The sequence below is a fragment of the Syngnathus scovelli genome, chromosome 2 (genome assembly GCF_024217435.2).
Source record: "Syngnathus scovelli strain Florida chromosome 2, RoL_Ssco_1.2, whole genome shotgun sequence".
Classification (NCBI taxonomy): Eukaryota; Metazoa; Chordata; class Actinopteri; order Syngnathiformes; family Syngnathidae; genus Syngnathus; species Syngnathus scovelli.
In genome coordinates this window covers 14,428,151-14,439,982 of record NC_090848.1, presented here as the reverse complement: position 1 = coordinate 14,439,982, position 11,832 = coordinate 14,428,151, and the positions used below count along the sequence as shown (strand labels likewise).

Here is an 11,832-nt window from a genome sequence, read left to right as displayed (position 1 = left end):
ATTACCCCAAAACGGGATGAACATCTAATTGGATAGTTAATGGGCAAAATAAGTTTAAACACTCTTTCAAATAGTAATTGTCATTCCAAAAAAAATTGATTTAATTCACAGGTCCCAGAAGTATATTGGCCCTATTACAAATAATATAACTTTTTTTTCATGTATCTGTGCCAGTGATGTAGAGAAAGAGGTTTTCACGTGATGGCCAAAGGAACATCTTTAAAGAGGCTAATAAACCCGTGAATTTATTGTTCGTTTGGTGGTATGCCTTCTGATTTTTCCTCATGCAAACCATGTGCCTTGGCTCTATTGGGAAACACTGCTAAGAGACTCTTAACATGCATGATAAAATAAGCGTGCGAAATCACCCCAAGATGCAACTCATGGATCTTCTTTAACATTAACTGCCATTTAAGTAAAAAAAAAGTTCACTTTAAAACTGCTGTTGTTTCTTTGTTAAGATATTAGTTAAAGCACTACTCAACTCCACTCCACTGCTGGGACTTCAATCATTGGTGAATTAATAACAATACTTGTGTGAAAAAGTGAGGACTTTATTTTTCAAAACCAGCAAACATAGTTGAAGGAAATATTTGGTGAAAAAAAACATCAAATCAATGTCCACTTGTAAACAGGCCACACTGGCTCAACATTGAATTGTAGAGACATCTTCGAAAAGCAGTTTTTGACAAGGCTCGCAAACACAAAAGGCACAACTTGGCAAATGCATAATTACTAAGGAATGTACAGCAGGGGCCTTCCAACTCTGAGCATTCTGACTTGTGTAAAGTGTCCTGTGATACATTCATTGGAGTTCAACACAGCAGATTTAGAGTAGAAAATAAAATATATGCACTCAAGAATGTATTGGGGGAGAAATGTACAGTTAACATTGAGAAAGGGCGGTGTGGCGAACTAAAATCTAAATGAGGTAGAACTCACCCCCACAACTCAAGCCTTGTGTATTATAAATAAATTAAAATGCTACAATTTGAAGACCATTCAATCTGAGCACTGGCAAACCTCTTGAGACAAAATTGTAATTTTGCCCTTTGTCCTGCTAAGACAGCATTACACAGTGAGACTGAGATGCAACAATTACTCTGACCGTATAAACCTCAAATAAAGTGCAGGCTGGACAATATTCTGCATTTGGATCTCAGCCAACTAAATATGACCGCCTTACAAGAAAACACAAAGGCAGCAGAGAGAGTTCTGGATGTAAATCTGATACACAAGCAATGCTACATGTACAAATCATCATTGATGCCAAAGCCTTTAAATTAATCCTCTGGTGCACTGAAAGACAACAGCAACACACACGATTCAAGTTAGGCACTTGGCAAGTAGAACCATGAGTCATCATTCAAATTCAAAACTAACACATATGCAACAGGGAGGACACTCAAGTAACCTGTCCAAATGTCACTTCAATTTGAAAAACTACATTACAAAAACATACAATGTCAGAAATTGATGGCACACAATAGGAAGGAAAGTAGTCATTTGTAAGTAGTCGAGATGGTTAACTGTGCCAAAGCGCTAAAAGCGGAAATGTCCAACTACTTTGTTTCTTGACATTTCTCACGGCAAGACTGCAGTTTTCATTTTGAAATATTAGTCCCGAAATCACTTCAATTTTAATGGGTGGATAGTAAGTTGTTTACACTAGAAGCTTAAAAGTGTTTTGCCAGATTGGGTCCATCCTGGCTCCAAAGGAATCATTTGATTAATAAACATTCTTCAGTGCTCTCGATCATTTTATCTTTGCAGATAAAAAATGATTTCCAAAATGGGTGACAATTTTAAGCTGGTGTTGTGTTCCAAAATAGTTTTTTTAAGGGTCAAATATGTTTTTGCCAAGTTTTATTTTACTTAGCAACAAAGCCTTTAATCGTTATAGTGTGACTGCTTTTTTTTTTTTTTACATTAAACCTTAAATGTCAAACCCTTGAAGATGAAATCCTTCAAAAAGTTTTTTTTTTTTCAAAGGAGACAGTTGGAGTTAAAGCAGAGTTTCAAGTAATGTTGTACATTCAAACGTTTGAATAAACAGCAAAAAAAATACCCGTATATAATTCACATAAAATACAACTACAGTAGTTACATTAAATCAACTAAAAAGCAATGCTATAGAATCAATTGAATGAGTGATGTGAGCAGATTACTGGGAAAAGACCTTTGCTGCATTCCACGATTGTACCTCAGTTGCAATTCAGGCTGAAAGTTCAAGTGATTAATTGACTGCAATTTTCCCCTCCTCCATGAAATGTGGAAACTGGGATTTTGGTACACTGTCAGAGCTGTTCTTCTCAATCTCAGCCATGGAGGCAGGCAAGCCAGAGTGAGACCCGTCCATCTTCATGAGGCCTCCGGTGGATCCAATCAGCGGGGCGCCGCCAGCAGGGCTCCCGGGGAGGGGGATGCCTCCTCCCTGGATGACTGAGATCTCGTTGGCCTTCATGGTCAGACCACCGCTATAGGTTGTGGTGTACTGGTTCCACATGGATGGGTCAAAATTCATGGGTGGAGCAGCAAGTTCTTTGGGGGCTTGCAACATTTCTGGTAACATCTTTGGCTCAGAGCTCATTGCCATAAGAGCCATGGGATTATCCAGGGATAGACGCTGACCACGTCTCGAGGAGTTGTTCCACATGTGAGTACCAATGTGTACCTGAAGGGGATAAAAAAAAAAAAAAAGTAAATTACAATCCCCAAATTATAGTGAAAGTCAGTATCTGATAATCATGTACACCCATTAAAGAACTAATTAAAACGTATTGCAATGGCCGACAGAACGTTATGGTCACTGAATATTATAATGAGCTTAGTGTTTATAAAAATGGGAAGTCAACCCCAGAATTCCTTTATAATAATAATTATGATGATAATAATAATAAGTATCAATATCAGCAGAATTCACCCATTTTATCCATCTCAGGGGGCAGCCATTTTGCCACTTGCTGTCAACCGAAAATGACATCACAATTGTTCCTGAGCAACTGTGATGCCATTTTCAGACAACAAGTGGCAAAATGGCCGCATCTGATATGGATAAAAATGATCAATTCTGACTGTTTTAATTCGTATTCAAACAAATATAACATTAAGGCAGACGGACCTTTAGATTTCCTTTAGTGGTGAATGCCCGGCCGCAGACGTTGCAGGCGAAAGGCTTCTCCCCAGTGTGCGTGCGCTCATGAATCTGCAAGGCGCTGGCAGACGAGAAGTTCTTCCCGCAGACGTTACAAACATGCTGCTTGGAGGACCGACGCGGTGCCGTGGGGATGGGCGATGATACTGCTGCTCCTGGGGGCATTTGAGCTGCAAACAAACCATGGGTGCCCAATGGGCTCTCTTGAGGAATCTTCATCTCCAGACTCGACGGGATCCTCATGAAAGACATACTACTGGCAGCTGTTCATACAAAAAGGCAATTAGCTCAAAATCAAAACAATTACAGTGCTTGCTAGCTTGATGAACTCACCATATTCTCCACTTGTGAATGGCACACTAGGCTCCTCTTTGATAGCTTTTGGGGTAAAGCTGCTCGAAGCCGTGAGGTCGAGGGCTCCACTGGATTCACTCCCGTCTTGATTCGCCCCTTCAAGGTCCGGTTTGTATCCATTACGAGCAAACTCTTCTGTAGCAGATTCCGGAGACTTGAGGCTACTAGTGTTGTTGACGGGAGAGGCGGAATGAAATGACATGGCAGAATCAGAAACGCCTGGACTGCGGTCGTTGTGATATTCCTGCTCTCTGGGAGCAGATGGCGATTCTTTGGGTGTCCCCTCGCTTTCAGATGGCGTGCTACCCTGTCGTTTTAGTGCAAGAGCAGAGGTGAGATTCTTCAAAACATCAAGGCTGGAAAACACAGAGGGGCCAGGATGCTTCTGGTCTTCAACGGCAGATGGGACAGAGTCAGAATTGTCAAGTGGCTTCTGAGAGCTCACCTCAGGTTCTCGAGTTTCCATGTTTGCAGCAAAACCATTGAGGTCCGCAGACTTTTCTTCCGGTGGAGAGGATTCGATTGTGTCGTTGGCCTCAAAGTGGGTTTCCGCCACTGGGGTGTTAGGAATTTGGCCGCCCATGTGCATGCGAATGTGCTGCTGCAGAACCACCGCGTTGGTGAACTTCTTCTGGCAGATGGGACAGGAGTGCTGCATTTTAAGAGGAGTGTTGGCCCTGTGCACCCCGTAATGGGCCTTTAGGTTGCCTTTGGTGGAGAAAGCACGGCCGCAGATCTTGCATTTGTACGGCCTCTCCCCGGTGTGTGTGCGGTAATGCATCTTCAGCGAGCTCTGGCAGCTGAGAATTCTGTGACAGATGACACACTCGTTGGGGTCGTTTGTCTTCTTCTCCAAGCCGTCCACCATCTGCTGGAGCTTTGCGGTGCCAGAACTTTGCTCTCCAGACAAGGCATTTCCATTCATGTGATGCAGTGTTCCCAGGCGGTCCTTGGCATCCTTCTGGGTGTGATCCATACTGGTCTCTTGGCCAAAAATATTTGAGGAAACAGACGGGGAGCCATCGCTTGTTGATGGCGAGGGTCTCTGGGAAAATGGGTCACCACCTCCAAAGCCATCAAATGTCTTGAATCCAGAGAGTGACGAAGAATGGAACCCTGCAGCGGGATGACCAAGTGTCGGCTTGATCTCATTGGACTCTTCCATGGGGACCGACATACCAAAGGGAATTCCGGTGCTGGTGGGAATGCTGTCAAGGTGTTCGGGCACTGGATGAGGGTTCATGGTGATGTTGGGATACTTGTCCCTGTGCCTTTGGAAATGCACCTTGAGGTTCCCTTTGGTTGTGAAGCGGTTTCCGCAGATGTTGCATTTGAAGGGCCTCTCTCCAGTATGCGAACGCAGGTGAATCTGGAGAGCGCTGTCATTGCCGAAGGTCTTTCCACAGTACTTGCACTTGTGCTTATATAACAAGTCTCCATTTTTTGACTCTATTGGAACATTCAGAAGCTTCCCCTTTGCTTTTTTCGAGTCAATCCCTGTTTGGATCGCACCGAAGGTGCCTGGGAAACCGACAACACCCGGTGACTCAGTGACAAGGGCTGGTAAACGACTAGCCAGATCAGGAATGCCCTTCAAAATGTCCATCTTAGAGGTCATTGCGCTCACTCCTGCAGGTACGGAGGTCGGGATGCCGGCGGGAAGAGAGCGTTTACCTTGCTTGACCGCCTCCATTGACAGGTTCTGACTGCCGGTCCTTTTTCCTATCAAAGCCGCTGCAGCAGACAGCTGTTGGGAGAGATGTGCGCCGAGGGCTTTCAGGGGGTCCATGGCCGCCCCCACTGATGAGCGCAGACCCTGCGGAGTCATCATGGCCACTTGGATTCGGATCTGTTCTGTGATCTGGATTTGCTGTAGCTGCTGCTGCTGGAGGCACACCAACTGTTCCAAGATCATGGGGATGACCTGTAATGCGTCCTGCGATGATAGAGCTGATGGATTTGAAGAAGTCTGGGAGATGGAAATTTGAGAGTCAGTAGTCACGGCCTCAGAATTGTTTGGATCCTGCATCTCAGGGGAAGGTTGGAAGTGTGTCTCGGGACTGGCAGGCATATCTTCGTGCTCCTCCATGTGCGCGTTGGACTCATCTTCAGTTTTTTCCAGTTGGTTAGCGTTGGCGGCAGCTACGGAATGGCTGCTGGACCGGCTATCGTCATGGTCACTGACGGGGTCTTCGGGAGAACCTTGCAAATATTCCTCTGTCATCTCACTGCAATCACCCTCTCTCATAATGAGCACTTTCTGGGTTTTGGTACAGTTCTTTTCGTGTTCCAAAAATTCAAATTCATCGAAGAATTCGGCACAGCACTTGTTGCAGATCCGAGTCTGGTCCATTCGGAACTTTTTCACTTCTCCGTCCGTCTGCTGCTCTGGATCATCTTGTAGAATGCCTGGTGGGGGTTGTAAGGGATAAGTGTCTTCCGAGGGGCAGTAAACAAGTGTTTTCTTCTTTTTTATTTTTTTTACATTGTGACATGCAAATCCAGTGACTTTAAATCTGGTATTTTCACATTTTTATGCCACAATTTACAAAAAGTACATAAACCACGGATTAAACACAGTAACCCTGATCCAACATTGAAAAACCTGGGTCCATCTGGGCTATTTTCCTCTGTTAAGAGCCCTTGAACAACTTTGAATTGACCTTTTGTCCACAAGGCCAGCAGGGGGCAACCAACTACTTTTAACATGAATCTGAACATTGTGCAAGCGCCTAAGGAAGCATTGGTATTTAAAATATATCATGCGGCTATACAACGAACCAATGACAATACCTAGCAGTTAATAGGAATGGAGTCAAACCACTGTCAGACCCCCCCCCCCCCCCCCCCCCCCCCCACACACACACACACATTTCTACTTTTAGGTAACCACACTAAATATGAACAAGACCAGTGAATTGTCCAAGCACGCAAAAATGTGCATTTTAATTTGTCTCCATTTCACAACATGGGTGTATTGTAAATGCTAATGCATTGCGAATGGAAGAAAGGGGGCAGACCACCTGTTTGCATTTGCCCAAAGAAACTGTTGGACTTGATAATTGCACAGCAGGAGGTACAGGAACGGTGTCACAACACACACGTACACACTCATACACAAAAACACACACAGACGTTGCATTACAATACTCATCCGAGGGGGAAACTGCGAACATTTGCGCACAATACGACTCTTATCATAAATACATCATAGTCTTAGCTCCCACCACCCATGGCTGCAGGCGGCAAATTATAAATTATCCACCAACAAATGTTCGTTTTGTACATTTTGGTTGACAAAAACCGCACTACGAATGAATCCAGTTAACAGTGAAGCTTTTTCAAGTTTTTCATTCAAAGGGTGAGCGCTGTTCTGTTGGAGGTGGGGGCAGAAGGGGGGGGGGGGGGGGGGGTGTCAAGCCCCCCCACCCCCTTCCCACCCAACAGGCTCTACCAAAAGGGCCACTGCTTCATCCCCCACCCCCCACATACGTACCAAAGGAAACAGTCATGCATTAAACTGGGGGATTTATTGCCTTTGGGTCAGCTTACTCGGAGTCCCATTTCATCCTTTTTTTTTGTATTATTGAATGGACTAGTTTACATTTGTTTCAAAGTTGCAACGTTTACAAGTCAATGTGAAAATCAATTTTAAATAATGCAATTTTAATTTGAATGGGTACGATTAAATACATTCAATTGAAACTCGATTTAAGACTCAGGAGGCGCAGATTCGAAAGGAGGCAGCAAAATTAACCACAGAAGATTGTATGAAAGAATGGGACTTATTTTACAAACGGACCGGGTCGTTAGTGTTAAAAGTTTCATTACACGTCCGGGTGAGTTCATTCAACACCACCCACTCCATGAATAACAAAAGAAATAATAAAAAGAAGAGTAGAAATAAAATCAACAGATATTTTGAATGAACAAAGTTTGCGTGGCTTAAGGATACGTTCGATTTAAAGATACTTCATATTTAGACCCACACCTGAGTAACCATTGTCGAGTTTCGATCTCCGTCCCAAACTCCCAATCAGCACCGTCATATGGGTCAAAGTGCGCGAGGGGAACTCTTAAAACAACTAATTCGAAATCAAACTCACCATTTTGTGCGGACCCAGGCTCGTCCGAGTTGATGTGCTGCGGTTTGGCTTGCTTGCGCCTCGACATGCTGCAACCATCTGGGCCAAAAAGAGTTCCGCACAATTATCCTCCTCTTTTTCTACAAATTCTTTTGGCCTTTAAAAAAAAATGTCCCCCCTCACCGCCACCGCACTCCTACCTCCTCAAATGCGCATGTCAACGTAATTATTATTATCAATAATGCATTGCGAGTTATCGTGGTGCTCCGACAGCTGATTGGCTCCAGTCCAAGTAGTCGCACATTATTCAAATGAGCAAGCCCACTACCTCATTGATGAAGGGGGCGGGAGGAGCCCTGCCAGTGGTCGGACCCGCAGCACGGAGGCCGGCTTAATGACGCTCAGCTCATTGGCCAGTTTCTGCATCGGAGGAAGTCAAATCCAAATACAGTAGTCCACAAAATTCAACCCAAATTATTTTTCCCCCGACGCAATGAATTTATCAATGACTATGATTCGGATGTTTCATTGCTCTGCGATGGCAATGGGAAATAATTGATCATTTAATATATACATTTTGTTTAATTCACAAGCCCTAGTTCATTTTACAACAGATTATCTTGATCACACATTTTCTTACTCAGCAGTATAAGAGTAACTTTAATTCAGGTCCTTGTCGACAAATTGTACTTTTATTTATTATTATTTTTTTAGAAATAACTAATATACTGTATATAGTGTATATTATTATATTTTTGCCCACGCCTTTGTAATGCATCTGAACAGAAAAGTAATTGATTTCATAGATCGCTAGAGATGCTTTGAAGGCAGTGTGGCAAAGTTTGGGCCCAGGCCACAAAGCTTTCTTTAAACCAGTGATTCGCCAATTGTTGCCAGTTGTTCAGTTTAAAAATAGCCTCTGAAAACTCATGTATTATTTTCTTTATATTCATTTCAGAGGCGTTTGACTAACGTCAAAAGCATAATGCTCACCATGGCTGCACTCTATTACTTTACCAAATAAACTAGTAGCATGTAGTTTTTCTGTCACTTAATGTGTGCCATGTGGGAACTTTGTATGCGTGTGTACTATAAGAGAAAAAAAATTCCAAAATACATAATTATTTACTTGCTATCTTGATCCACCCCAAAATATTTTGATTCTTTGTCTACATTTTTCTCATGACACCTGAAGTTTCACAGGGTATTTTTATTTATTTTTGCTTGGGAAGAGTATATGAAATACAGCAATGTGCAAGAATTATTCAAGTAACTTTAATAACGGCTTTGTTGACATAGTTTGTTCAAACGCAAATATGAAAATGTACTATTTTTCTTTTCTCTTTACAGTTTGGCCTTGAAGGATGTGCTCTATTGAATGTCATTCTAGGTTTTAGATGGGCATTAGAGCATTGAAAACGCAATAAGCAAATAGAATTCCGACATTTGGGCAGAGTTAGTTACAAACCAAAAAGTATGATCATTCCAACAACATACAGCAAAAACAGTAAACACAAATGCTGCATTTCATCAGCATTTACCTTGTGGGCATAGACAACCATCCTCCAAAGGAAGAGGGGTGGGAAGCATTCCCAGAAATTGATCACACAGTACTGGAAAGAAGACAACAACTTGATATTAGTTCCTCAAAAAAACATGTCGTTCTTCCAGTGTTATCCAGATAACAAACAGTCAATAGAATATTAAACAATAGAATTCATTTGACTCATACCCCTCAAAGAGTTTAAAAGAAAAAAAAAAGCACACAGCATATCTGATTCATCGGTGCCCTTCAAAAAAATGACTCGTTCTTTACAATAGTGTCAAACGTAATTATTTTCCTTTACGTTCTCCCATGCACACAGACAGGAATTTATTTTTGGCATACCAGTAACATTCCAAGCCCCGGGTCCAAACTCTGGTACGTAGACACTAGAAGGGTCAGCTGGGATCAAACGTGTTGCGTGGGAACTTTTGGGAATGCCCATTGTTTTAAGATGAGGTTCAGGAGAGGGCAAGGATTCCTCTGGAGCTGCGGTATGATGTTGTGCGTTTACCTTTCAATACAAGACAACAATTACATGGCAGGTAAAATGATTCGTGTAATTTATGTCACAATATGGCCAAGAGTGAGGAATTTTGAACAAAATCAATTTTACATTTATTTGTTTTTACAATTTTTCCGATTGTTTCTTCTTAAAAAAATACCTGCAAAAATTAACTTTAACACACACTCATACATGAGTCTAGCTTGTGTTACATAATGACCCTGTTGACAAAGAGTAGCCCAAACACTCGGACAACCAAATGCTCTTTGACGGTCTCGGCTGAAGGTGAAAAAGAAGGGAGTGCTGTCTAGACGCTTTATGGCCCCAATAAGAAAGTATACTTGAATACACGGTTTTGTTTCTTCTTCTGCGTCTGTGTGCGTTCGTACAACCACGCCCAGCCACCCCTCGCACCCATAGGGGAATACTTAACATTAGCGGCAACAAAATGTTCTCCTACAGTAAAATGCAAATCATTTTCAGACAGATACTTTAAATTACAGATATACTTACAAAGATGGCATTTCTCCACATAGGTTTGAGCCTCAGAAAATGGAAGTCATTCCTAAATGATGAAAAAAAAAAAGTTCTCCTGTAATGGTTTAAGTGCACTTTATGACCATCTTAAATTTTCACCTGAAAATTTTTTTCTGAGGAGTGTATTTTAGGTCTGTACAAAGGCAAACCACTAGAACCTCTCTCAACTGCACTGCCCCCTTTTGTTCATAGATGGTCTAAATGGTTTTCTGGGAAAATTGACCTAAATTTGCTCCAAATTTTGAAAGCTCAGCTGAGTGAGCGAGAAATGTATGTTTTCCAACAATTTGAGTTTTTCAAAAGAAAAGGCCCTGCACCCGCTCATTTGTGTCCCTTCCCCCATTGCTGCGTGCCGGCCAGTGGAAAGACTACTAAACTATAAGAATGATGACAATAATAACCCCATTTATTTATTTATTTATTTATTTATTTATTTATTTATTTATTTATTTATTTATTTAATAAATGAAATACAATGGCATCGATGCACATATCCACAGAGCTCAAGATCTGTCTACCTGTGCCCCGATCAAATTCACAAAAATCACCGCACCGGACTTAGAGTAGGCGTAGTTTTGACCACCAAACTGTCAGATGCGTGTGGACACACCCTTGTTATGCCCAGTATATAACTTTAATATTTAAGAAATTTAAGTGGTTGACTTAAACTTACTCTAAAGAACATTACAATGTTTTTTAAAAGGGTTAATAAGGCTTTTATGAGGGCAAAAGTTAGAGCCTACAGCAGATTCATTCCCTTTACATTATTTCCCAAGGGAATAGAAGTGTTGAAATGTGAAACAAATCAGGGGTCGACAAGCAACCTGGAATAGATTCATCACCTTAGAGCAGGGGTGCCCAATATAGGGTCGGGGGACACATACGGCCCCCGACCCTATATTGGGCTCCGTTCTTAAACTTGCACCGCTCAGCCACGATCAAGATTCTGAAAATATTTATCGTCTCAAGCTTTTGTCTTCCTTAAATCGACCCATCATCCGAACCACCTTTATCCTCATAACTAAACAATTAAAACTGAATAACAATAATTATTTAATTGACTTTAATTTAATCAAAGAACACATACAATATGTACAAATATAAATGTGTATGATTTACTTTTTTTTTTCTTCACCAAACTCAGTGTGTTGATTAACAATTGTGGCCCTTGAGCACAAAAGTTTTTGCACCCGCTCCCACCACCGCCGAGCGCCTTCCAGCAAAATCCGTAGTGTACCATTAGATTGGTTATTTCAGCAATGCTGTTATAGAATGTCACTCAGTCATGCAGACCTCCGCCCAGGCAGGACTCAAGTGTTTGTTCATCTGGTTGCTTCAAGTAAATTCCTGTAGATCCAGTTCCCCACCTAAATATAATGAATTCTTCCTCCTCAAAATAATTTCTACCAAATCTCAGTGACTAACAAACAAATACAGCAACGGTGATGAAAACCTGGCCGTTGTATCAAGCAATGACCGTATGACCATCCTCTTCACCTGCCTTTTGTCACAATATTTTGTTACGACATATCAGAGGAAAAAATTTAAAGTTGCTGCAAAGTCATGAAACAAGCATGGAATACTGTTAATGAAGGTGTACAATTTGTTGATAACCCACATAAGCATCTTCTGGACCTTCAGGGAGGTCTGCCAA

General features: G+C 41.9%; 1 protein-coding gene across 1 annotated transcript; it reads right to left on the bottom strand.

Annotated features, from left to right (window-relative positions):
- Positions 1–533: 533 nt before the first annotated feature.
- sall4 (spalt-like transcription factor 4) lies at positions 534–8,888 on the bottom strand. Its single transcript, XM_068649505.1, has 4 exons — positions 7,615–8,888; positions 3,488–5,917; positions 3,122–3,417; positions 534–2,674 (listed from the first exon to the last, which is right to left on the bottom strand). The coding sequence occupies exons 1-4, from the start codon at positions 7,679–7,681 to the stop codon at positions 2,237–2,239; spliced, it is 3,231 nt and encodes a 1,076-aa protein (XP_068505606.1). The 5' UTR covers positions 7,682–8,888; the 3' UTR covers positions 534–2,236.
- Between the last annotated feature and the right edge of the window lie 2,944 nt (positions 8,889–11,832).